At 41.0% G+C, this 27,312-nt stretch overlaps 2 protein-coding genes across 2 annotated transcripts in view; both read left to right on the forward strand.

The window, feature by feature from the left end:
- The first annotated feature begins 413 nt into the window (after positions 1–413).
- On the forward strand, positions 414–3,526 carry LOC121622008 (cytochrome c oxidase subunit 7A2, mitochondrial). The gene is made up of 4 exons (XM_041958776.1): positions 414–499; positions 845–934; positions 2,064–2,148; positions 3,262–3,526. Exons 1-4 carry the CDS (start codon positions 482–484, stop codon positions 3,318–3,320), a joined length of 252 nt encoding a protein of 83 aa, XP_041814710.1. The 5' UTR covers positions 414–481; the 3' UTR covers positions 3,321–3,526.
- A 2,191-nt stretch (positions 3,527–5,717) lies between these two features.
- The window catches only part of col12a1b (collagen, type XII, alpha 1b), a 130,657-nt gene continuing 109,062 nt past the window's right edge, over positions 5,718–27,312 (forward strand). The window contains exons 1-13 of the mRNA XM_041958233.1: positions 5,718–5,775; positions 6,499–6,610; positions 10,260–10,376; positions 12,848–12,991; positions 14,557–14,619; positions 15,471–15,734; positions 16,365–16,529; positions 18,240–18,413; positions 19,011–19,301; positions 19,960–20,562; positions 23,244–23,522; positions 23,607–23,882; positions 26,860–27,132. Of these exons, the coding sequence (XP_041814167.1) occupies positions 6,535–6,610; positions 10,260–10,376; positions 12,848–12,991; positions 14,557–14,619; positions 15,471–15,734; positions 16,365–16,529; positions 18,240–18,413; positions 19,011–19,301; positions 19,960–20,562; positions 23,244–23,522; positions 23,607–23,882; positions 26,860–27,132 (2,725 nt within the window). The 5' untranslated portion in view covers positions 5,718–5,775; positions 6,499–6,534. The remainder of the gene's footprint in view (positions 5,776–6,498; positions 6,611–10,259; positions 10,377–12,847; positions 12,992–14,556; positions 14,620–15,470; positions 15,735–16,364; positions 16,530–18,239; positions 18,414–19,010; positions 19,302–19,959; positions 20,563–23,243; positions 23,523–23,606; positions 23,883–26,859; positions 27,133–27,312) is intronic.

Consider the following 27,312-nt stretch of genomic DNA (forward strand, 5'->3'; position numbering starts at 1 on the left):
GTGTAAATATGCCACTGTTAGCCAGCTGGTTAATGTTCAGCTGCAGTCACTTGGTGAGATGAAACCAATGAGCTGATGGTTAAAAATTAGAGACAGAACACAACTAGACGGCATAACGGCAGCAAGAGCAGCAAGATAAGCATTTTAAAGACTGTTCACAAGACATGCAGAGCCAGTTATGCTTATGAATAAATACCAAGGATAAAAAACATGTTTGTAAAAGGCATAAAGTATGACAGGGATCTTATCGATGTTGTGATATCCGTGTAAGAAAAACATTAAGCCACCTATTTTCGAGAAAATGTACTGGAGAATGCAAGCTGCAAGTGTCAGAGATGAGTTCCTGTGAAATACTGTGGGGGGCAGCAGAGCGCGCTGGATAAACACAGTCTGCCGTTATTATCTGTGAAGAAGAAGACGAAAACGGAAGCGTTTCTCGGTGTCCTTGTCCGACAGTGGCGACTCAAGACGTGTAGTGAAGATGTACAGACATATATTTGTAAGTCTGTTTTTCGCTGAAACTTTGTGTTTATCTTGTGAAACGGTTATGTAACGGAGTAGACAAATGTATGGTCTAGAAATCTGCGACGAAAAGCCAGCAGCGGCTGCATTAGCTACAAACTGTTAGCTAGGGGTCATAGCCAGGTAACTTAGCGTTAGGATGCCGCCGGAAGAGTTAGCATTAGCTTAGCTTCCGTGCTAGTCTTTCGAGCGTTTTTCTCGCCTCTAGTCACTTATATTTTATTCAGATATGATCAAACACCAAGCTTGTTAATAGTGAGTTCAGTATATCATCAGTCTTCTCCTGTGCGTGATGACTTTGCTGCTTTCTTGTCGCTTCCAGGCGCTCCAGCAGGTGGCGCGGCGGACCATCTCCAGCTCTGCCCGCCGGCAGGTCGAAAACAAAGTCCCACAGAAACAGAAGTTGTTTCAGGTAAAACGACAAGAAACTGCTTAAATAAACACATCTGTGTTGTTAACGTGTAATTCATTCTGCCACCGCCATTATAGTGTCAGTGGTTCAGTTCTGGGCCAACAGTAGCCAAAATCTTCCCATATATTTGACTGTAGGACCAAGTACTGTGTGATCCACTGTGACACCTGTGCAAAGACTATTGACATCATTATAAATAATCATTAGTAGTAACTCAGGTAGGCACCTCTTTGAAGCCTCGACCCCCATTTGGGCCCTGTGCGATAATTCACTGTTGTCATTAATATCTCACAGTTTACTGTGGTGATGTGATATGTTATTGTCCAAGTAAATTATTGTTTAGCTACAATCTGTAATTAAGGAACAACAAAAATAGCGAATGAAAGTTGATCATTATATATGTGATTTTGCATACATTTGCCTTATCATATATCGGTACTGGAACACATCCTTACAAATAGCGTAGTCACATAGTATTAACTATGCCAAACATATGTATTTACGTATGTGTATGTAATTTTTAATCTGTTGCCCAGCAGCAGGCTACATCTCCAAAGGTGTTTTATGATCTTGCGGTTGTCCTCTGTCAGCCCTGAATGTTTGCCCAAGGATAAAACCATCGTGCTAAAGTTTCCAACGACTGTACCAGTAAGCGTTGGATCTGACAGTGGTTAGCAAACTATGTCAATGCACATTCACGGAATCAGAAGAGAAAAGCAAACATTTCAGTGTCGTTCTGGTCATACAGCCTGCGTGATCCTTAAAACATTCTTTGAAGATCCAAACTTCTGCTGGACAACAGGTAAAAGCTAGGCAAAGCTGGGATATAGATTAGAGTTTCTAATGCTGTCAGATGTCATCACTGCTGGTGTTGCAATGAAGAACTTCTAGATTATGTAACCAGCTGCCAATCTGTAGCCTCAGATTATATAAAATCGGGTTCCTTAGAGACCAATAGTGCATTTATGGGGGAGAGTATTGTCATTAGTGGATTAATCCACATTTGGTGCTCTCGTGAGTATTTGGGGCAGCAGGACAGTGAATGTGGCATTGAGTCACAGTAAAGTACAGTGTGTGTGTGTTCAGTGTTATTTGTTGTCCAGTTTTTCATCATGTTTCTCTTCTGCAGGAGGATAATGATATGCCGATTCATCTAAAAGGAGGCACATCTGATGCTCTGTTGTACAGAACAACGATGGTCCTCACTGTCCTGGGTGAGAAATTTCTTCTCTGCTTAAAACTCATCAGATTCTTTTCTGCAGAATTGCTACTTATAATTTCTCTGAAATGTCGATGCTTAACTAGCAAATGCTCCCAGACCGCTGCCAAAAACCCACAGTTCAGCTGCCAATGAATGAGTGTTTATCTCAACTAAAAACTTCACTTCACAAAAATTACTCAGTTTGAAAGTCAGTACAGCAGTTGGCCAATGAAAATACACCCAAGTAGGGCTGGGTGATATGACAGTATATACCACAAATTAATATTTTAAACAATGTCTTTAATTGAATTTACGGAACATTTACGGTACTGTGATATAAACTAGAGACAAATAGACAAATTAAGTTACTCTGCGACAGCTCTGGATTTCAGTTTTGGCTAGTTTTGCTTTTGGTAGCCTGACAACCATTCACTTTGCTCTGAGGAGCTCGCTGGACTGCATCTCCCAATCAGTCGTGTCCTTGCAGATTTCAGTGTCCTGGGCAAACGGGAGAAATTCTGGTCAAATGTCTGTGCCAATGGAACCCATTGTCATCCCTCCATGTGTTTATGCAAGTTCATTTTCTGTCCACTGAAAGTGTTTTTGCCACTGACAGGCTCAGATTGTTATTCTACATGTCTGACTACATTATGGAAAGGCTCCTTACAGAGGTAGACCTTTTTGTTAAAGAGGAAGTTTAACTAGTAGCAGCCACTATTTTGTCCTCTAAAAAGCCACCAGACCCCATTTACAGAAACAGTAATTTTTTATAATTGTAAAACACACTTCACTGACATCAGAGAAGGGATGGTGGAAAACAGATGGAAGATTTCACATCTAATTCAGGGATTATTTTCGCCGGACATTATGACCGGAATGATTTAGATATGTTGGACTTGAAGAGATTTTCCCAGCAAGAAAAAAAGGTAGTTACCAGATCACAGAAACGCTGCTCCAGTAAGTATCATTTCTCACCCTGAAGACTATGGTTTTTAGATTGTGATGAAAAATTGCTCCTTTGTGATCAGCAAGGGGTTTGAGAAAGTCTGTATAATTTGTTTAATCTGCAATCTCAATCTAAGTGTTCAGTGTCATGTCCAACTAAGCAGACTTGTTTTCCTTTCAGGAACTGGGTATGTTGTGTATGAAGTGGTGAAGGCAGCGTTCCCTCAGAAGAAAGAATAACTCAGCCTCTGCAGCTGTTTACCTTCCTTTAAAAAACCTGCCAGCAGCTCTTTAGTGTGTAAAAAGATGATAATCTGCTGTGTGTACTGGGCTGCGGGTTTCCTGTCATGGTGTGATGCTGTTTAATGTTCATGGGATCAATATTTATTTCTTGTACTGTCTCTGATGACTTGAGGATCAATAAAACATTCTTCTCATGACCAAAACCAGTGGATGGGTCTTTTCTCTGATCACTTTGTTTGCATACTGTGTTTTAAATACAGTAGATACACTGTCACATGGAACACGGTTGATCTATGGAGTGTATTTCTGTGCTCTGAGCACCAACAAGGTTACGGATTAATGCAATATGAAAGCAAAAAAAAAAAACAGGACCACTTTTATTGAATCTGTGGTTGGACATTTGAAATAATCAAGAACATCAAGACCTCATTTGGAGTATTTCTTCCAATTAAAACACCTGTCAAATAAATGTAATCGAGTAAAAAGTATATACAACAAATACTCCAGTATGCCTCAGATTTGTCCTGAAGTGCAGTACTTGAGGTTAAGGTAGGAAATGATGGTTAAGTAAATCTGTAAATACAATTAATGCAATTTGTTTGTCACACAAGACTTCAGTATAAAAAAGTTACTTTATTGAGATTTTAGTGTGTATTTAGCAATTAGTGCAATATTTTTGGTCTTTTTACGAAGCATGCATTCTGTGCTAAACATGTAATCTTTTTAAATATCACTTTAAGTTCAAGTTTCATAATTGTACAAAGCAGGAAGCTGCACATCTCCACCATGCAAGCCGGTGAATGTGTCCTGTGTGAATGTTCAGTTTCACATCACTAGGGGGCGACATTTGCTAAGAAATCAACTGAGACTGTGACTGTCTCACAGAATGAAATCAAGTGTTAAACACGCTCTGTCCACATGTAAATAATCACATTCTGTTATAACTTTGCTGCTTCTGTACACAAAAACATTAAAACTTCCAGAACAGGAATGTTTAATTTGGTAAATACCTGTAATTTCCATCTTGGGTGGATTCTTCTGTGTTGTCTGTTTTAATTTAAGTCAGCGTGTAGAAGGAGACCGCCCCGGGCCTGTTCACTATCTGTCCACACCCACCACAGATCATTTGACAATTTAACCAGATGAGCTGCAGCTCTTTCTATCTACTCAGAAATAAAATCCAACTGATCAGCACTCAGGAATCTGCTGAGTAAGATGACACACTTCTGATTGGACGGTGCTGAAAACCACAACAAGAAGGTCCCTGTGACAAGCCAGCCTAAAAGAATCTCACCTGATGGTTTGTCAACACTTACGTGAAGTTTAACTGAAAACAAGCGCAGCCGGTCAGAGACATGCAAGCTGAGAGGCTTCAGAGGCCCCCTCGGCCACCAGGGGGCGCCTGTCATAATTCAACTAAAAATATTCTGGTTTAATCAAAGAGCCAAAAAATGCTCTTACAAATTATAAGGCTGACAGCAGTGCTGATGTGGTGCTTTAACAAATGAGATGATGGTGCTACTCATTGACTGCAATACCATGTGTGGGACTTTGGGGGCGTTATAACACATTTTCAGGGCCGTATAAGAACATTTGACCAGTGACTAATAACAGATTTTGGGGGCGCTATACTGAATCTGGCAATTTTAATGTGCTATAACAAATTTTGGAGGTACAGGACTTTAACACGTTCGGGGGCGCTGACAGTCAGTGGGATTGTGATAACTGAACACTGGAAGCCACATGTCACATTTGGCCTTGGGAAACGTTGGAATGTGTTGCACTGTCCTTTACTGTTCTGTCTCTATGACGTATGGCTTTTCTTAAAGTTTTGCACAGGATTTTTTTTAATCGTCATAAATTGTAGTTTGGGCAGCTGTTGCTGCTTCATCAGATCCTGCTGAGGACAGAAACTTCTGCTCCGTCCCTGAAAACCGGAATGATGCGTTAAAAAGGCAAAAACTGACCTGGGGTTCAGTTTACTACACTGTGTAATATTTTCCCATTGATTCACGAAATGAAAGAGGGGGTAAAAGCGTCTGTCGGGTTCCCTCCGCTGATCCCCCTCTTCCCGAAAAGCAGGTCTGCGTTGCTGTCTCCTTGCGGCCGAGACGCACAGAAGCCCTCCATCACCGGAAAGGAATGCAGAAAACTATGTAAAAGTTTCCGATTGTGTGAGTGTGTGTTTGTGTGTGTGTGTGTGTGTGTGTGTGTGTGTGTGTGTGTATCTCTCCCAGAACTTTGAGAGGTTGCACATCATTTTTTGGCCCGGCTGGATGTCGTAAGAGCTCGCGGCGGGGCAGGCAGAGCTGGGAGCAGCCCCCCTGTTAAGTAGCAGATTGTGTGGAGAGTCTTCCCACTTGGAAAGAGGCTCGCCGACGCGTCTGGGAACCAAAAACCCGCGGAGCTCTCTGACTTCAACACCGGACCACCTCGCGCTCCCTTTTCTCAGGTTTGGGGTCTACAACAGAGACTTAAACCTTTTTTTTGTTTTTAATTTCTTGAACCAAACCAAAGAAATTCGACAGTCGTCTCTGTAGGTCAGTCCTGCATGATTTTTTTTTTCCAGTTTCAGGTGAATTATTTGTGTTCCAGGTGATAACGTGGCACGTAGATTATATAATGCCTTGTAGTTTTAAAGGTTGTGTTATTTCCAGTTTTCATGATCTCTTATCTTCCAGTTATAATTGGGATATTTGGAGAAACGCGTGGACTAGTTCTTGGCACTGTGGTGCGTAATTGCGCACGGCGCCAGGAGTTGATGTTCGGTTATTCTGAACGGTGGAAAGATTTTCACTCCGTTAGAGCAGGTATATCTCCTCAGTAGACACGTTAGATACTGCGCTGGACATTTTGTAGTGTAACTGCCCCTGAATTTAAGCTGCTATAGGATGAGAGAAGCGGAATCTAGCGCAGAGACGAGAGACAGATTGGCCTTTGTGCGCCTTTTGTTCTAATAGTTCAAACGTTTTCCATAATATTAAACCGGCTTTATTGATTGTCTGAAGCTGCTCCGTTGTGGATTTTCCGACTTAAGCCATTCATACACGAAGCAGAGATGGACTGAAATAATAAAGGATGTGCGTTAGGCAGGTGATGGAGGTCTTGTGAAACCCTGAGGCTGCTGCGGGGCTGCTGTTCAAAGGTCTAACCGCCTCCTTCGTCCCTCTCGCAGCTTCATTCATGCGCTGCTGAGCCAGAGGAGCTGAAGATGAAGAGCAGTCTGTCTCTGGCGGCGGCTGCCCTCCTGGCACTGCTGCTGTCCTCCTCTCAGGCCCAGGGTCAAGGTAATGCCGCTCCTCCTCCTCCTCCTCCTCCTACTCCTCTCTGTGATCAGACACATCTGACTTCACCTCCTCTCACCTCTGCCTTTTTTTCTGCCTGCAACGTGTAGCTGAATATTTAGCCTGAATAAAAAAAATCTCACAGAGAAAGCAAATGTGTGTGTTTGTGAATTGATTTGTTGAACTGATTTGCCTTTTCAGCCTCACTTTTTAACCTTTGATTGATGATTTTTCTTTTCACTCCAATAATTCCAGTTTCCTTCAGGAATCTGCAAGATTTCCTCTTGGAGAGAAAAACAGCCTCAGCTTCAGATATCTGGGTTGAATTTATGAATTGGAACTTTTTTAAAAAAGAAAAAAAAAAACAGTAGCACTTCTGAAGTGGTCTTAGTCATGGATGTAACTTGCTTAGAGCAGTGAGGTAGCTGAAAGCACAATAAAATATGGCCTCCAGTTGATTATAAAGCAACCACTTTGAGAAAAAATCTTACATCGTTAGAAAAGCTTAATTATTTTAATTTTCCAGCTATCTGGTACTTTTTTAATGCAATGGAACAAAGTGTTTTAGTCTCGAAAGACAATGATAGATTTAAAAAAAAGGAAAAACATGCATTTTAGCCTGTACTGCATCCAAAGTGAGGCTGTACATCTGGAATAAATGTCCATCTGTAGGTTAACTGGGGCATTTTTCCCTCTCAGACAGATGTAGTGTGGTCCTTTGAACACCAGGAGGGGCCCTTGCTCAAAATCTATGTATTACTGTACATTTCTCCAGTTTCAAAAAAGAAAAAAACCCAGACGGCACGTGGCCAAGTTTCCTTCTTTCTCCTGATGGAACGGAAAGACAAAATATGAGTTTCACATTATTTTCCATAAGTTTTAGAGGTTAGGAGAAGAGAAAATCTGCTCCTCTGTGCCTCTGGATTTTCTCTCAGAATAAAAAAAAGCACAGTAAAAACTCATCAAATCAGCAGGAGGAGGAGAATCTTTCTTTTGTCTCCTTCCAGCAGAGATTCTGACCTCCTGTGACCCCCTTTAATGTGCCAGCGGGGGCCCTCGCCACCTCTCCAGAAGTCACGGCATCATAATGCGGTTGTGCCGTGTGGAGTAGTTTGACATGCTGGGGCCGAAGTTAAAGGCTCAAACACCATGAGGAGAAAAAAAAGAGTCGGAACAGGAAGGCCTCTGCTCTAAACTGTGAGAAAGCAGTTCAGAGCAGAGCCCTGGATGCCGAGGGCCTCAAAGAAAACCTGGATATGAGTGTCCGTGTTCGTCTAAGTTTGTGTGTGCCTCTGGTTTAAGAGTTTTTGGGGTAGTTTTTGGCCATTTGGAAACAGAAGCAGCGTCCCGCCGCCCTTGAATTGACTCACCAGGTTGGTGGTTCCTCCATTTTTGACGTCCTGTCACCCTCCCGGTCAAGCCTCGACCGGGTCAGCCGACCCTGAGTCTTGGCTTTACGACAATATTTTACAATGATATTCTTCACTCCCACACTAACAGACACTCTGGTTGGCGGTCGAGATACGTAATCTTTTAACTCTAGCTAGATTAGATGTTGATTTCCTGTTTATGTTTTGTTCCTTTAATGTGTTTCTGCAGCTGCAAAGTTTCATGAAATGAGCGCAAACTCCGGATTTTAGATTATTGTAGATTAACGTTCCTCCATCATGAGATTAACTAGATGCACCTTTTCCACCTGTTTGTTACACAAACAGGTCAGATCACATCCGGGCGAGTGAAAGTTTTCCCATAGCTGACTACTTACAGCCTTCCTTTATTGTGCACCAGTGGTTGCAGGTCAGTGCCTTAAACCCCTCAGCCCCCAGGGCGCCCCCCACTGACCTGCTTTAATGATCATTCATGATTTGCGTTGTCTTTTTCATGTTCAGAACCAGGCTGATTAGATGAGCTAACCTTGTCATTAAGCTACTTTAACTTGTTCGATTGCAGACCTTTGAGTTATTTTAGAATTATTTTAAGATCTTATCGAGATTAAAACCTCAAATTCAAGCGAGTCCTAACCTGTAAAGCCGCATTAAAGAAGGGCGCATTATAGCAAGCTAGACTTCATGGTAGGCGACATTGTATTTGTATGAGTTTATGATCTCACTCTGCACCCCAACCTGAAGACTATCATTTTAAAATATTTACAACACAACAACCTGTGGTCCCTCGTGTACATGGAAACTTTTTGTCCCTTGCTCCAAGTTGTTGTAAACAACTTTTCATGTACACGTGCATGATCCTCCATGTCAGTGATCACCAGTTAAACTTCAATGTCTGTGCACTTTAATCCTGTTTGTTGGTTAATGTCACAAAGACCAGCGGTTCTTAAATTACAGTCCACATCCGAAAAGGATTTTTGGAGTTTTCACGTAAGGTTTTTTTTTTTTTTTTTTTTAACAAAAAACAAAGGATTCTGTGATTAAATTTTTTTAAAGTTTGGGTCTGGAGCTGAAGTAGTTTAAGAACCCCTGGTGCAGATTTTCGGGAAACGAACGAGCAGAGAAAAGATGTACACGTGTCTTCACTGACATCGTGTATTCTTTTATGAGGTTTGCAATGGAGATGACGAAAGCGATCTATCAGATCTTTACCCATTGTATAATCAAAACCGGAGAGTTTCATCAGATTTGTGTTTTTTTGTTGTTTGTCAATTCAGCATCATGAGTTGGATTGAGGTCATGGACAGTCTGCTGGATGTCAGCTGGTCCATGTTGGGGGGGGGGACTTTTAATTTTTATTCAAAGTTGCTGGTGATTTCCAGAATTAAAAAAACCTTCTTGCGCTACATCACCAGCAGAAGACGCTTTTGGATGCAGACCAAAAAACAGATAATCTGTTGGTTATCTGTTGAAGTGACGTATATGGAAGCAAAGAAAGGCCACAACCATCTAAATTTTATGAGCAACTAGAAACCTATTAAAATCTAACCATGACTGAATACTTAATAATACAAATTTAAACAACATGTGTTTGAAATTGTTTACTTTTAAGAAACCATCTATCTGAATTTATGTGTTTTGAATAACCCCCTTTGAAAGTTTTGCGCTGCCAAAAACTTTCAACAGAAAATTCAGTCGTCCCGTACTTTAAAACAGACATGTCCGAACTGTTCCCTCGAGGGCCGTGTGGCTGCAGGTTTTTGTTCCAACCAGTCAAGGGGTCACCTAATTATCAGCCTAAAATATTTCAGAGCTTAATAAATTCAGTGGTATGTAGTATTGGGTATTTTTTACCACTAGGTATGGAGCTACTTTATTCATATTTGCCTTTTTTTGCTTCCGTACACCCGTTCACAGCCCAAATTTCATCTTCCCGCCCTGTTTGTGTTTCCTTCTTGAATGTTCTAGACTGTAGGACAATAATGTTGTGTTTTTTCGTTGTGTTTGTCGTCTCCATGTGTTTTTGCTTGAGTCATTGACTGTGGCTGCTCGCCACTCGTGCTCAAACGGAGGTCATTTTTTTTCTCCAAAATGGCTTCCCTCACGTGTGTAGTTTGGTTCGTCTTGTGTTGTTCGCTCCAACAGTGAACTTGCCAAACTTCATCCTGAAAGTGTTGACTGTTGGGAAAATGCTTTCAAATTTCACATAGCAATACGTTTGCCTCCGAAGCTGCAGGATTAACTGTGTTTACCTCTTCTCTTCGCAGTCGACCCTCCATCAGATTTGAGGTTTAAGATTTTAAATGAGAACACAGTGCAAATGATCTGGAGCAGACCACAGTCAAGGATACAGGGCTACAGAATACAAGTGACCTCAGACACAGGTGGGTGCTCATTAAACCTGCGAGTTATGTCCTGCCGAGCTCCAAACATTACAAGTGTCATAAACTCTCTCAGACATCAATCTGCCCGACAAGACTCAACACTCCCCGCAATTATCCGGAGATTTCTGCAGACACGTTTGGCTCCAGGAACTCTAATGATAAAAGAGGAGAAAAAAAGGAAAACATTATCAGTGCCATGGAAAAAAAGTCAGCATTAGTTAAGCTCAGGAGTGTAGATGTCACATCACACAGTTTACACTTGAGATGAATTTGAAAAAGCAGCTAAGAGTCATTTCAGATACCTCTACTAACCCTAAATAACCACTGAGTTTTATCAAAGGAGGAAAATCCACCGTCATGTTTCCAATGATGGCCTTTCTGCACCTAAACTGGATGGCCATTGTGTGCTTTTGGTCTGGGGTGTATTCAAATAAATACAAATATTAATGCTACACTGTAAAATTAGATGCTTCAAACTTTGTGGCACCGGCTTGTGAAAGGCCTTGTCCTGTTTCAACATGCCGATGCCCCCATGCAAAGAAGCTGGGAGCGATACTGTGCCAGCTTCAGTGTAAGTTCAAACTTTGCCTTGTTATAACTAGTTAAAAGTAAATGGAGAATTATGTTTAAGTAAGTGGAGATTTACAAATCACTAGTACCACACAGACTAGTTCTTATGTGGAGACTGTTTCCAACTAAATATTAACACACAGAAGCTATTAGGTGTAACTGCTTTTTTATGTACTAATTTAGCTAACTGAACCAGCAAACTGATGACTAACGTTAGCTTGCATATTAACATTCAGTAACCGCTAACTTTGATGTAACTTACATGTTGCTGGCTAACAGAACCAGCTAAATGTAAAACTAGCATTAGCTTGCATATTTACATTCAGTATCTGCCAACTTTGATGTAATTGCTACATGTTGCTGGCTAACAGAACCAGCTAAATGCAAAACTAGCATTAGCTTGCATATTTACATTCAGTATCTGCTAACTTTGATGTAATTGCTACATATTGCTGGCTAACAGAACCAGCTAAATGTAAAACTAGCATTAGCTTGCATATTTACATTCAGTATCTACTAACTTTGATGCAATTGCTACATATTGCTGGCTAACAGAACCAGCTAAATGTAAAACTAACATTAACTTGCATATTCACATTCAGTATTTGCTAATTTTGATGCATCTGTTATGTATTGCTGGCTAACAGAACCAGCTAAATGTAAAACTAACGTTAGCTTGCATGTATGTGCATTCATTAACTGCTAGCTTAGATATAACTGTTACATATTGTTGCCTAACTGGACCAGCTAAATGCAAAACTAACGTTAGCTTGTATTTTTACATTCAGTGTCTACTAACTTAGGTGTTACTGTTATGTACTGTTGGCTACATTAGCCAGCTAAATGCAAAACTAACATTAGCTTGCATATTAACTGCCAGTAACTGTTACATACTGCTAGCTAACTAAACTACTGTAGCTAGCTGAAAGAGCTAATGTTGGCTTGCATAGTCACTGTCAGTAACTGCCAGGTCTGATTGTACCATTAGCTAACTGACAGAACTAATGTTAGTTTGAATATTTATACTTATTAACTGCTAGTTGTAACTGTAACGAATGGTTAACTGAGCTAGCTTAGTGACAGAGCTAATGTTAGCTTCCATATTTAGCTACAGTCAATAATTGCCAGGTGTAAATGTGAAGTACTGTTAGCTAACTGAACTGGCTAACTGGCAGATTGCCAGTTTGACCCATTTAGATTGAAGAGAAAAGGTTAAAACATGACATCAGAATGCTGTTTAATACAACCAGGTTCCAAAAAAGTTGAGAAGCAGTTTGGACATATAAAAACACAGCAAAGAATATATTTAATATTTTATCTCCTCAATTCCATTAATTCTTGTAAATATCTGCTTATTATGAATTTGATGCCAGCAACACGTCTTAAACAAGTTGGGACAGGAGCAACAAAACACTGGGAAAGTTGTATAATGCTCCAAAACACCTGTTTGGAACATTCCACAGGTAAACAGGCTGATTGGTAACAGGTGATGGCATCATGATCGATGACTTATCACGACCTGGAAAGGCTTAGTCATGAGAGCAAAGTCCATTTCCCAAAATGCTGAACTATTACTTCAGTGTTTGACTGCAGGAGGAATTCTTTCAGTTAGATTAAGTTACTTTAAAACCCTGCTGACTGTTTGAAGTGAATGCATTTTTAATGAATAGTTACACTTGACTTAATGGGAGAACTGGATGTAATCGCATTTAATAATTGAAATAGTGTGTTTGATTCACAGTAATGCAGAAAGTTTGAATCAAGTTGAATCACATGTGTGTGTTCACACGGCTCTTCCAGTCCTCAGGTCAACAGTCGGAATCAGGTCTTTCTGAAGCCCTGTTTTGACTCTTGGACAAAGTTTCCTAATGGCTTCCCTCTGACTTTGTGCATTCTTGTAGAAGAACCAACAAAAGAATTTACTCTGCCTGCATCTGCGACTAAGACCTCCATCTCAGACCTGAGTCCAGATGTGGATTATGTCGTAACGATATCTGCCTACGCTGGATCAGAGGAGAGTCTGCCCATCTCCGGCCAGATCACACGTGAGTCACCGTGTCCCCGACTGTGTGTGTGTGTGTGTAAATTAGCACCAGACATCCAACCAGATGCTAATAAAAGTTTGTCTGCAGCTGGTCTAGTTTGGCAGGGGGTCACCATGATGACGATCTGCTTCAGTCTAAAACCCAAACTGACTGGCAGAATAGCTAAAGACCCTGTTTACTGAGTGGACAAAATAACAGGAACACCTTACAATGTATGATGGACCAGAGTGTGTTTCTGTTATACTGTCCGCCCTCTAGTTGTCATCATCTCAGCTTTACAGCACAGTACAGCTCTGGGTATGAATGAAATTCTTCAGTGCTTAAAATAAAAGCAGATTAATTGAGAAAACAGTCTCAGCACTGTGCAGCAGTCTGACTGAAAGCTTATTTAGACAGATTTCAGTCATCCTGCAGCACAGGGAGCCAATCAGAACAAAGCCCAGCTCTGATGCATTTCCTCTTGCAACTGTGTGGAGACAAAAAAGCCATTAATTTGTATTTAACCAGTTTAATGAGCTCAGTTTTTATATGTCTGCCAAAAAGAGACTATTTGGACTTTAAGCTAGCACAGACAAGAAGTTCTTACAGTGCAACCATACAATTTGAATGTCTTCATTTCCATGATAACTGTCCATCTGCTGATGAAGATCATGCAAAAGCTCCACAACATCTACTAAACTAAATTCTCTGCTAACAAGAATGAACTGTGCGCCTCAATATTTGGATTCATGCTTGCGTTAAAGCAGCTGGTTAATTTTGGGATGCAGATAGTCAGTTAGTTAGAGAGCAGTATTTGTCTTCATGACTTTCATCATAAAATATCAAACAAGACAACTGAAAAAAGACAAGAGGAACGAGACATTAACAACATGATTTCACAGCATGTTTTGGAAATAAAAATCCTGATAAAATATAGGAGGGATGGGGTGCTTCAAGAGTCTCAAGATGAATATTTCTTCCAGTTTTTGCTTTCTTGAGTAGATTTGGGGCCTCTAAAAATCCTTCATATGAAGAAAAATCATGCTTTTGTTGAACCGTTTATAAATCATGACCTGGATATGATGAGAAGAGCAGATTCAGGAGGTTAAAAGTCTTCTTCCACGTTACACGTATATCAGTAACTGAGTAGTGACCCAGATTTCCAGCAGTGAGGGAGGTCTTCATGAATGTCATGGCAGCAGTTTGGTGGGGACGCCTGCTTGGCATCGCCGCAAACACTGATGATCTGAGCTGCGGAGATTCCTGGGAAATCTGTCGGAAACACTGACATCAACTCATTAGTTTCGCCATTTGGGACCTCCTTTTGTTCGTTGTATATTTGAGAAAGAAATGTTTCCCAAGAAACCCTCAGATGAATCTCACGTATGGAAACAAAAGGCGAGTTTGGATCCGGTTCCAGTGGTCTGCCATTTGCTGAAGAAAACCAGTGACAGTTACTGGACAGGACATGGATCATAACATTGACGTTAAAACAAAGATTTGGGTTTTTTGAGTACACTTTAATCAACAGTAAAGATCATCTGAACGGCCTCTTCTAATTACATGACTGCATTGTTGTCTTTCAGTTGAGTCAAGCGGCAGAACAAGAGGACCTTCAAGGAAACCAGACACACACACAGATTCAGTCAGTAAGTCCATTTGTTCATTTATTTTCAACCTTAATTTGAGGAGAGGTTTCACTCATTGCTAAGCTAATGAGTGATAAATGTTCTGTGCCTCCTCCACTTTTCCACTTTTTGTTCTTGAACTCTCCTCCTCGCTGCTGGGCGGCGTCCATCAGCGTGAGCTCAGCAGCGATGGGAGGCTCTTACCACACAACACCCCATTGTATCGCAATAATCAAAATTAAGCCCCCGTAAATCTCTGAAGTATTTGGTCATCGGTTTGGTCTCCTGCCGGCCAATTATGCCAATGTGAAGGAAGCTGCACATGCTCAGTGCGGGGGTCGTAGGTGGGGCGGGAGGCTGCCGTTGGAGCTTTGGGAGCAAGCTGAGAGGAGCCCAGCCCCGAAGTGCTGAGAGAAGTGGAAACCATTACAGATGCTGATTTACAAGAGCGCTGCTGCTGCTGCCCTGGCCCACTTCTTCAGATGATGACGAGCTTGTGCTGATTTTTCCTTCTTTTCATGAGAGGAAAGTCAAGAAGGAAACTCCCAGAAAGAGGAGCGAAGCGGCATCCTGAGCCTCCACCTAAAACAGCGCAGTCTGGTTCAACATCCAGTGTGACCGAACAGCTGTTTCAGAAATCTTAAACGACCAGAAAATAATGAATGATGAGCTTCAAACACACCGAGAACACTGAGAATCACACATTTCTGTTAAAATTTCATCTTTGTCTCTTCTTTTATATTGTAGAGTAGGGTATTTTTTGAAATCCCTGAAGCGCCCCCATGTATAATGTTCATTTACCTTTTCTTCTTCCTCTCTCTCTCTATTTCTTGCTCTGCTCCCTCTCCCTCCTCACTTTTTTTTCTCCCCAGAATGCTCCGTCAGCGCCATCGCCGACGTGGTGTTCCTGGTGGACGGCTCCTGGAACGTGGGCAAGCCGAACTTCAAATACATCCGCAACTTCATCTCAGCGACGGCCGGCGCCTTTCAGATCGGAGAGGACAAAACCCGGGTGGCCGTGGTCCAGTACAGCAGCGACGCACGAACAGAGTTCAACCTGAACACACACCTGACCCGACCGGCGCTGCTCCGGGCCATCGGCTCGCTGGCGTACAAAGGAGGAGACACCATGACAGGTACAGTGCTAATGTCCTTTAATGTTTCTGCAGGTTTTGTATAATTATTATGAACATTTTTTGTTTCCTATGAGTTATTTTGGAAAAACAAAATACATACATACTTATATTCAAGTTTTGGTACGTTCTACTTCCTGTGTGTGCAACAAGGAATAAATCAAGACTTTTAATGTGGAAATTGTTTCATATGTTTCATATGACAAATGAAATGAAAGTACCTTTTTTTTGTTTCTCTCATTAATCACTCCAAAAAACCTCAGGACCACTTAAAATCCTTGTGTGGTTTTTCACTGCTTTTTCACTTTTTGGAACCATTAAAGGGCATAACTGGCATTTTTAGATCACTACAGAAGTAATAATGTACACATACTTCAAATGCTTTTTCTTTGAATTAACAGCAAACAGCATGATTCATCAGGCTCGCTTGTCAATTAGGAGAACGAATCACAGGGTTTTTCTCATTATTCTGTGTTTTGCATCATGAAGCCTTTCTCTTTTAAAATGAAGAAGACCACCAACAGTTAGGTCAGGTTGTGATAGTTATGTTTAGTGACTGTTATCAAGACATTAAGTCTGACACTTTCTGGCCGTGCATCATTTAAAACCTTCATCCCTGTCTCTTTGCTCCAGGCAATGCTCTCGACCACCTCCTGAAAAACACTTTCAGCGAGGCAGCTGGCGTCAGGAAGGGTTTTCCCAGAGTGCTGGTGATCATCACAGATGGCAAATCTGAGGATCCAGTGGAGAGTTACGCCAGGCAGCTCAGGAGCAGGGGGGTGGAGATCTTTGTCCTCGGTACGTAGCCAGAACAAGTTTATTACATTCCACATCTTACATTTTCCATTCGTATTTAATGCTTTTAACTGTCGTTCGTAACAAAGGCAGCTTGTGATGACGTGAAAACAGAAGGTGAAATTCCTACATCATTAACATTACAAGCGAGTGATAGCAAGTTTTATGTATGTTTATTCTCAGGCTTCACTGTCAGACTTTCCACAATCTTAGGATGGAGGCACAGAAGTGGGCTGTTGCTATGGCGTTAAAGAGGGCTGGTGGTTCAATAATAATAACAGCTCATCTTCCGTGTCTCTGAAAACTGCTCATTGATTGAAAATTGCTCACTAAAATGTGAAATATGCTCAAATAAGTTTTAATAACAAGATGAGTTCTGGGATTTTGAGTTTGGCTTCCTTTCAGCTGAAGTTCAGTCACCAACATTTGAGTTGTCAAATTTATGCAGGAAAACAGTCATATGTGATTTGTTAGAAAACAGTTAAACATAAAAAAAATTTAATGTCACAGAACATGCTAAAGGTTTTTGTGTTTTATTTTGTAGTCTTCTAATATATACGTATCTGTAAATATGCAACATATCAGACTTTATCAGGCATAAACAACAAAGTCCAGGACTCACTTACATGGTTGTTATGTAGTGCACAAACCAGGCATTCAATGATATATTAGAAAATAGGTTGAATGTATGAGTGTGTAAGATGTTTTAAAACTGATTTAATTAATAGAGCATTGATCGTAAAAGTACTTAAACCACTGTGTAGAAATTGGCAGTTACAAGTCAAAATACTGCAGTCAGGCTCATCCACAGTAAAGTACAGACAAGTGGAGTTTAGTTTCGCAATCATCACCTATAGAAGTTTTCACACTGTCAGATATCTAATGAATGAAAGGCAGGAAAGCAGGACAGAATCAAAGAACCAAGGAAGGAAGGAAAAAGGGGAAGAAATTGTGGACGAATCAAGGGGAAAAGAAACAAAGAAACAAGAAAAGAAGAGAGAAAAGACAATGTTTTAACTTATCTTATGTTCGAAGTTCATGTAAAAGTCTGGATCTGAAAAGTAATCAGTAACACTTGCCATCAAAAAAATGTAGTGGAGTAAAAAAGAAGAGTATTTCCCTCTGAAGTGTAGTGAGTAAAGTCTCCAATAATAGTACAGAACTGCACTGAAGTACAGCATTGGAGTAAAAGTACTTTTTTACTTTCTGTCGATCAGAAAGTTCACATTGGTATTTGAGTGGAACTTTGAATAAACTTTATTCTGTGAACACTAAAGGCTTTACTAATAGTGTCAAAGTGTTACAAAAGAATATACGATTGTAAAATTCAGCAGTCTTAAAACAGAGTCCAACCAGTTTCATATTTACTGCCCACGCTGTCAGACTTTCCAGCCAGAGGCAAGTAAAAAAAGTTGAGGCTTGGCGTTTTTTTGTTGTCGTTTGGTCGTGAATCCATCTGGAGGACTTCTAATATGCGAACGTGGAAAACAAATGTTTGACTCCACGTCTTTAGAGATGGCTAATTTCATCCAGTACTTATAGATCTGGAGCAAATTCACCCTTTACAGCGCATAGCACTGCTATGAACTCACTGGTGTTGCTCAGAACGAGTCAGTGTCTCTGAATTGGGAGGCAGCGATACATTTTTCATAAATTATCTCACACTGTGCATTCACCACAATTTTTTTCCTTTTTTTCCTTTGTCTGTTTTAGGTGTCCAACAGGCCGATGAAGAGGAGATGAAGCTCATGGCCTCTACTCCGTACAGAAGTCACATTTATAATGTCGCCAGCTTCAACGCAATCAAGGATGTTCAGAGAGAGCTCATTACTCAGGTGTGCACTGGTGTCGAGGATCAACTCAACTCACTCGCCAGTGGAGATGAAGGTGAGATGCGGTAAAAAAAGTATGTTTATACCTGGTATGAATGTTGCATCGATATCTTTTAGTGACAGTTCAACATTTCAGGAAATACACTATCTTGCTGGGTGTTCGATGAGAAGATCAAAACCACTTTCATGTCTGTACACCAAATATGAAGCTACAGCATGTATGAAGCCAGCAGCTGGCTAGCTTAGCATAAGGACTGGAAAGACAGGGAAGCAGCTAGCCCGGCTCTATCCAAAGATAACCCACCTACCAGCACTGGTGAAGCTCTCGTATTAACATGTTCTTCGTGGTTAGTTTAATCCATAAATCTTTATACACAGCCAGGCTAGCTCTTTCTCCCCTTTTACAGCTAAGCTAACCATCTGCTACCACCAATTTCGTATTTAACTGAAAGTAATGAAAGCGGTATCAATCTTGTTATCTAATTCTCAATGAGAAAATAATTAATTATTTCCAAAATATGTGAACATTACATAAATTGTGATATATACTCTAACCTATTCATTTTCAGTACTCCTGCTTTGCCCCATTTGTGCACATTTATTGCACAGTGAGATTCAGATAATTCTATAATTCTGATTCTGATTTTTGCAGTCGTTGAGCCAGCCTCTAACCTCCAAGTCCTGGAAGTGGCCTCAAAGTCCATACGGGTGACCTGGGATGCCTCTATTGGAGAGGTTTCAGGATACAAGGTGCGGATGATCCCCATGATGGCCGGCAGCAAGCGGCAGGAGCTCTACGTGGGCCCGGGCCAGACCTCGGTGGTGGTCAGGGACCTTTCTCCAGACACGGAATATCAGATCAGCCTGTACGCCCTGAAGGGCCTGACACCCAGCGAGCCCGTCACAATCATGCAGAAGACGCAGCCACTTAAATTGTCACTGGGTGGGTACAACACAATGATACAGTACTCATATATCAATATACTAATGCAATACTAACAATAATATTGGTACAATACAAGCACAAGTCAATTTTGGCTTTTTAGTACATTTCTGATACGATGGAGGTTCCTCCCGTACCACTGAGGTTTTGGAAGATATGCTCATTCTCATTCTTGCCAAGAGTGAGATGATAAGATCAATACCTCTCTTACCTCTCTGTCTGTGCATTCGGTATGGAGGTAGTGCCAGGAGGTGTTTAGTGTAGCTTACACAGCTCCCTCTAAAGCCACAAATTGTTGCTTTTACATCTTTGTTTACAGATTAAACAAAGCGTGACGATTTCTAAGGTTTAGGGATGATTGTAGGCATATTTTTAGCTATTTTCCCTTCTTCTAGTCTGTCTGCTAAGACAGGTTAATTGCTTTAATTGCTAATTGCTTTCCAACTCTAATTCCACACTTTAGAAGATCCAACATCCTTATCATGAGCACCTCAAACGTGATGCTATGTTTGTGTCATATAAGCATTAACATAATTACCATTTTCCACCTTATAAATGCAGATCGCATCAAGTCTTAATCACAACTTGTAAAGTCACTCACTAAGGAGGAAAATTCTCACAATATAAATGTCACTTGCTATTTCTTTTTCCAATCTAGAATGTTCTCTTGGTGTGGATGTTCAGGCTGATGTCGTCCTCCTGGTTGACGGTTCCTACAGCATCGGTCTGGTGAACTTTGCTAAAGTAAGAGCTTTCCTGGAGGTGCTGGTGAACACCTTTGACATCGGGCCAAATAAGGTTCAGATCAGCTTGGTCCAGTACAGCAGGGACCCCCACACAGAGTTCTACCTGAACACTCACCATGACCTGAACGCCGTGGTCAAGGCTGTCAGGACTTTCCCGTACCGCGGTGGCTCCACCAACACCGGCAGGGCCATGACTTATGTGAGAGAGAAGATCTTTCAGACCACCAGAGGGGCACGCTCCAACCTTCCCCGTGTCACCATCCTCATCACTGACGGGAAGTCATCCGATGCCTTCCACGAGCCAGCCACCAAGCTGAGGAATGCTGATGTGGAGATCTTCGCTGTGGGTGTAAAGGACGCTGTACGATCTGAGCTGGAGGCCATCGCCAATAAGCCTGCAGACACCCATGTGTACACTGTAGAGGATTTTGATGCCTTCCAGAGAATTTCTAAAGAACTCACACAGTCCATCTGCCTGAGGATCGAGCAGGAACTTCGCAACATCCAGCAGAGACGTAAGTAATATTGCTTCAATATTCCTCTATGCTGATGATAGTGTGCTTTGTTCAACTTCATTTGATCAATCTGCTGTAGTTTTAGGGTTGGGGACATTTAGATTTGATCAGTGCTGTTCTGGTTTGTATGACATTCTGGGCTGATTCTGGTCATATGCGTTGAGTCAGAAAAGAAACCAAATGATAAAATGTTAAAAAGAAGAACTACCTTTATTTTCATTACAATTAGACTGTAGCAGTCACTTGTCATAATTAGAATTGTATTTAGTGATTGTTTTGGATAAGAAAATAATGAAAAATCTAAATATTATGTATGTTTCCATGCACAAGTGGAATGTTGGCTGTTCTTCACTTGTTTGTGCTGAAGTTTGAGCTTATTTTTGCTTGTGGAGGTGAGGATTATGAAAAACTTGCTTTAATTACTATGGTAATACCTCAGCAACCACCTGTCTCCAACAGATTTATTGTATCATGATTGTTTGGATATCAGTAAGCCTTTAACCAGGACTTAACAAACTGTATATCCTGACTATGCTGATACTAATGGGATCTCTCCAAAATTCATTCAGTAACAGTGATCACTCTGCATACTCGGCTCAGTTTGAGGATTTGGTTTTCAAGTTTTGTTCCAATGATACATGGATGCTTTGTGATCGATGGGTTTCCTTCATTGCCTGTGATTGTGGGATCTTTGCTATTGCACTGTGTTTGAGGCAGTTGCGAGTCTGCAGTCATGTTATTAATTGTAAGAAGACTTGGAGCTGTTTCATGTATTTATCCATTGTTCAATAGTTGCTAAGTTGCACATTACTATGTAGAATGCTATGTTTGTTTGCTCTATGGAACAAGCTAGTTTAGCATGAACCAAAAGGTACCAACCATGGAGCACCAACCTTTCTGTATATTCTTTTAAGGTTATTGGTCAAATGATCACTAATGTATTTAAAAATGCTAAAGGTTTGCTGAGAACTTGAATTGGCTTGAAATGAGAAGAGCTCAAGTCCAATGTGTAAATCACAGAAAAACAAAGTTGAAACCATTTTTTATGATGTTGAGAACTAACAGTCAAGTATTCCAATCAAACCAACATTTTAATTGCTGCAGCAGTCAGATGTATCTCTACCACCCATTGTGGGGCAGGATACAGAGTAGTACCAACAGTCGTCCATATGCACACAATTACTTTCATGTCACTTTTCCAAGCGTGTCTATTTCAACCAAACCCTCCCTTTTTGCCTCAATGTGTTTAACACATGTCCACCTTTTGATCTTTCAAGGGCAGAGAGAGTTCCTGCATGTGGAAATGTTAGAACTGGGTCAAGTAGTGGTTGCAGAGATTTCTTAGCATTTGTTTAAACCTAGCTGAAGCGCCAGATGACTCAGTTATTACCACCTCAGAACAGTTCAGGCTATCAAGTGTGTTGTCAGTCATGTATCAGTAAACAAAACTTGACTTTGAAATGCGTTCTTTGTTCTCAAATCATTAGCCATCCCTCAACATGTGGTAGTCAAGTTTAAACAAGCAAGAAGAGTTTCTTGCAAATGCTGCTTCACCCACTTAAAGCCAAATATTAATCACTGTGATACGTTGCCAAAAGCAGCTTCCCGGTCTGCCAGCGTAGAATGTGACTCACACCAGTTTTGATTGACAATTATATAAATCTTATATAATAATGACTTTATGTCGACAAAGAGAAGTGTTCAGGAGCTTGAATGAGCAGCACAGACACAGCTTCCATGCAACATATTGGCTCAAAGAGGTCCCTCAGTGGGGAGTTTCACAGCAGCCGCCCTCCTGATGTTTATTTGACTGATGGAGCGGTTAGATGGGTTGTACATTATATATCTTTATTAAATGACACATAGGTCCGCCCTTCTTCCCTCTGGATTCCTTCACTGTTCTATTTTTTTTTCTTAGTTGCTTTTTCTAGTGTGCAAACCAACTTTTGACAAAGACAAAGGCTTAGCTCAGTCAGCATCATCCTTGGTGATCTGTATTTTTCTGCCGTCTACCTTTAATGTTGTTTGGATAACGCCCTTGGAGTACAGTGTATGACTTAAAAGATTTCTTTGGAATGTGACTTGCAGAACTACTCTAGTCTGAGACTGTCAGAAAGTTCTTGAAAGTAATTTGTTCAGTGTATGATGGTTAAAAAAAAAACGGTTGCAAACTTTAGTGAATAAATTATCCAGGGTTAACCTCAAACGATCATGTTGGACCAACAGGACCTGCAAATATTAGCCGAGTTAAAATCAACACGGCAAAACACTTAAATCACAGCTGTGAATTTACATGTGATAAATGTAATGCTTTTTTAAGGTCAAAATCTGGCTTGTGTTGGTTTCATTTTATTTAAGTGGGATTGAGATGTTGAATATTTTCCCTGAGCTGATGTAGGTTTCATCCTGTTGCTTTCTGCTCAATCATATGTATCTCTAACATCACTGACGCTGATGTTTAAACATCAAAGCATCTCCATAAATTAGGATCAGTTGTCTTGCCAACTAAACTCAACTAAAGGAAAAGTTAAAACATGATGTTGCTGTGTTGCTATATATATATAGAAGCCAATGGTAGCATGCAAATTCCGCCTGTATGCGCATAATTTAAGTCAATATGAATGTGACAGATTTTAAGAATGCAAAAACACACTAACTTTGTTACCTTCCACTCTCTCTAGAACTGGTCCCACCCAGGAACCTGTCCTTCTCAGAGGTTGGCCCCAAAAGCTTCCTGGCCTCCTGGGAGATCGATGCCACCAACGTCGAGTCCTATTTGGTTCAGTTCAAGCCAGCAGATGACGTCGATGGCTATTATGTGTCCATGTCTGTGCCCGGGCACACAGTTACCACCCTCGTCCCGCACCTCAATCCAGTCACCCGCTATGAAGTCAGCGTTTATGCTCAGTATGAGAAAGGGGACAGCTTGCCTGTGACGGGCTATCAGACCACTTCAGAAGGTATTCATATTCACTCATTTACCTTTATTTTTTTACGAAAGTAAATGAAACAGCCGCACTCCAACTCATTCACATTTGTTGCAGACCAAGGCTCTGTGCAGAACCTGAGAGTAACCGAAGAAACCACAGACAGCTTCAGAGTATCATGGCAGCCAGCTCCAGGAGCCGTCAATCGTTACCAGTTGAAGTATGAACCTGTTGGGGATGAACGGTGGAAGCTAGAGACGACCACTGTCGGTCCTGAGACAACAATTGTGCTGCAGGAGCTTCAGCCTCAAACCACCTACCGCGTCACCGTCATTCCCGAATACCAGTCCGGCTCTGGAGTGCCAATGCAGACTGATGGCACTACCAAAGAAGGTGAGTGTGGCTTCATATTATACTGTTACACACTAGAAGAGAGCACTATTTGGTGTTGGAAATGTCCTTTTGCCGAGATCACATTCAGAGACATTTTGCATCAAAAATGTCAGAACCCAACCAGAATAGATGTCATTCAAATATTACTTTAATCACTGGAAATTTGCTGTTTCTAATGATGGCAGCCTCTCAAATGTCCATGAAACATAAATATCAATAAATATGTTTAGAATAAAATTTTAAAAACAGAAATATATATAAATTAAGATCTTGGCTTTAATCATCAAAGTTAAACCTTTCCTGCTGTATCAAAAGTAATCGAGGTGATTGTTGTTTGGGCGTCCATGGTTACAATGAAAACAGCTGACAGCTAGTACAGCATGTCTTTACACTGTGTAGATTCAGACTCCACGGCAACATTACACCACCTGTTTGCATCAGCCAGAGCATGATGGGAAATGTAGTGCCGGCATGCAAAATATATACATGCTAAATGAAACAAGCAAAAGAAACACACAATGTGACCAAATCAATTAAAAATTTACATTCACTACATTTCAGATTGTACTGTGGCTCAGAACGCCCACAACCACACGTCTCTCTGTGTGATGAAAAATGATCGATAAATGGTATGACTCACTAAGACCTGTTGTGACGTAAGTCTTAGCTATTGCCATAAGCCTCTGAATAGTACAAAAACTAACAGATAATGATCAACAGATCATGAGTATTTCAAGCTCCAATAGGTATTTTTGTTCCAAAACAGAGTCTGGGCCAGAAGTTAAGCTCTGAAGTCCAGAAATCTGAGTAGCTGGTTAAGTAATCGTTCTGATCCACAACAGGTGCCTGCAGATGTCTTGTGATCATTTTGTTTGTGCTATGGGACAGTAAAAACTATAAAAATCTAATTGTACCTTTCAATCACAAAAATGTTGGATGAAGAAGGCATTCTTGGTCCAAGCTGTCTTTCAGTGTATTTGGGTCATTTAAAGACCAAAATGGAAGTGATGGAAATAAGTGAAAGTGAAAATAACAAGTGAAAATGGAAATAAGTGACATCCTCAATGACTACTTGTCCACATATATATATATTTTTTAAGTCATCGTCTGCCATTTTGCATTTGCTTTCATTACTGGGAGTGCCAGGAGTTCACACATTTCTGACCCCAGTGGAAAGTGAACTCTGCAGTGTTAGTACAACCTGCCACCCATCGCGCTCTGCGTCAGATCTGTCCCGCCTTACAGGGAAAGGAATGAAAAACAGACGGAAGCACAGAGAGCTGGGAGATACAAGTGGGTCAGGATGTACTCAAAGGTGATAAAGAGTGAAGAAGGAAAGTGGAGGAAAGTTTTAAGTCAGTAACCCACCAGACTCTGGACAGTGGCCTTAAGGAACATTTGGGGCCTTTCAAAGACTCTTGACAGGAGATTATCTCATGGAGAAACCTCCATTGGGGCTGTTATCTTTAGCACTTTTAGGGATAAATTACGTATCTTGTGAAGATTATCACCCTTGAGCCAAAACGTTGAGGACACAGCTGGAAACAAATTATATTCCCCTCTACCATGGCAACAGCATTTCTTACTGTGTCTAAGTGCACTGTTCCCCTCCTGGTTCTTTCAGCTCCTTCAGACGATCCAGCTGCTTGTTGTCTGAGGCGAATTCTTTTTATATATATATATATATTTCTGATGGTTCACAAAAAGAGGCAGGATTAATCCCAGCTTGCACCTCTTTGACATGAAACACCCAGCTGGCTCTCAGATGGATTTATGTTTTCCTTCCCCCTGTATGACTTACAATATTGTTCCTATTACAATGTTTACTGTGCCATGACTTTATCTCAAAACTATGAATTGATGCAGTGCCTGGAGGGTTTGCATGAGCTGCCCTTTTGCTCGCAGTCTTTTCCACCAAGTCCTGTGTTTGGACAAAAGCGCATAATTCTTGGCTACAGCAACCACTGAGAAATACTTTATCCTGTCTTATGCTCGTATTTCACTTAAATCCCATGACATTTTCATCAATCAGTAGGAAAAAACATCATCAGGCAGATGCAACAGTAGAACATTTCACAGTAACACTCAGCAGTAGGCGTTAAAACGAGGGCACATGAGTCACCACTTTATTTTAACTGTTATTTTTCAAAGGGGAATTGTGTCAACATGCCGTACTTACAGTAATTCACATCCTGGTAGCTGCCAGGACAAACACACTTTTCTACTGTGCAGCTTCACTGGGAGTACGGTGTCTTGGTCAAGGACGGCTCAGATGGAGTCTTTCTCGTCCATTCAAGGACATAATGCACAATTATTAGGCCACCAGCGTGCTTACACTCTTGGTCTGTGGAGCACTAGTGGTGTATGCTAGTATTGCAGGAGATTCTTTTTAAAATAGGTATGTGTAAATATATTTTTGTTTGTGAAAATCAGACATTAAGCAAATTATTTTCCTTATTTAAATGGTCGTTATTACGTTATATAAGTTGAATTATTTCAAACCAACCAAACCAAATCAATTTTCAGATTAATAAAAGCAGTTTTCCACCATGATCTAAGCTCCTCTTAACATCTGATGTACCTGTTTTGCTGTTTGTCGATATTTACCAGACTAAACAATTAAGCAATCAGATATATCAAAGATAGATTAATCAATAATGAAAATGATCAGAAAATTTTGGTTGCTTTTAATTACTAATAGATGATTAGACGCAGCCACAGCAGTCAGGATGAAAACCTTGAAAAAGAGAAGAATAGTTTACAGGCTTCAAGACAAATACATGTCATGTGCTTAGTTAATATTCTCATTTTTATTTTCCTTGAATCCTGAAATAATTTTTCTCTGAACAGGAAAAACTGCATACAGAGAGCTCGTCATGTCACGAAGAACGCAAGACAACAGAAACTTTGAAAAGTTGACACAGATTCTTGTTTGATGACTGGCTTCATTTTCTAACTTTCCCTCCCGGCTTCTCAGCCAGGGGATCCCCTCGAGACCTGAGGGTTTCCGACGAGACCGTGTCCTCCATGAGGGTCTCCTGGGAGCCGGCACCGGGGAATGTGCTCCAGTACCGCTTGGCCTACAGACCGTCTGCTGGCGGCCCCAAGAAGGACGTATCAGTGAAGGGAGACAACACGGCCGTCCTCCTGAAGAACCTGCAGCCGGGCACCCAGTACACCATCTTCGTCAGTGCGCGATTCCCGTCCGGCCTGGGTGACCCCCTGGAGGGACAAGGCACCACACTGGAAGGTAAACCACTTACATTTTTGTTCAATTAATTGCATTTTAATTGCAGTTGCTAAGTGAAAAACATCAAAACAAACAGATAGATACCCAGCCACCACATATCCCTGGGTTATAAAGTTGCTATAGCTAATGTGTTGATGAACAACATCATCCCACTAGAGTTGTTCTGGAGTAAGTCCAATA

Source organism: Chelmon rostratus, chromosome 18 (assembly GCF_017976325.1).
Source record: "Chelmon rostratus isolate fCheRos1 chromosome 18, fCheRos1.pri, whole genome shotgun sequence".
NCBI classification, from domain to species: Eukaryota; Metazoa; Chordata; class Actinopteri; order Chaetodontiformes; family Chaetodontidae; genus Chelmon; species Chelmon rostratus.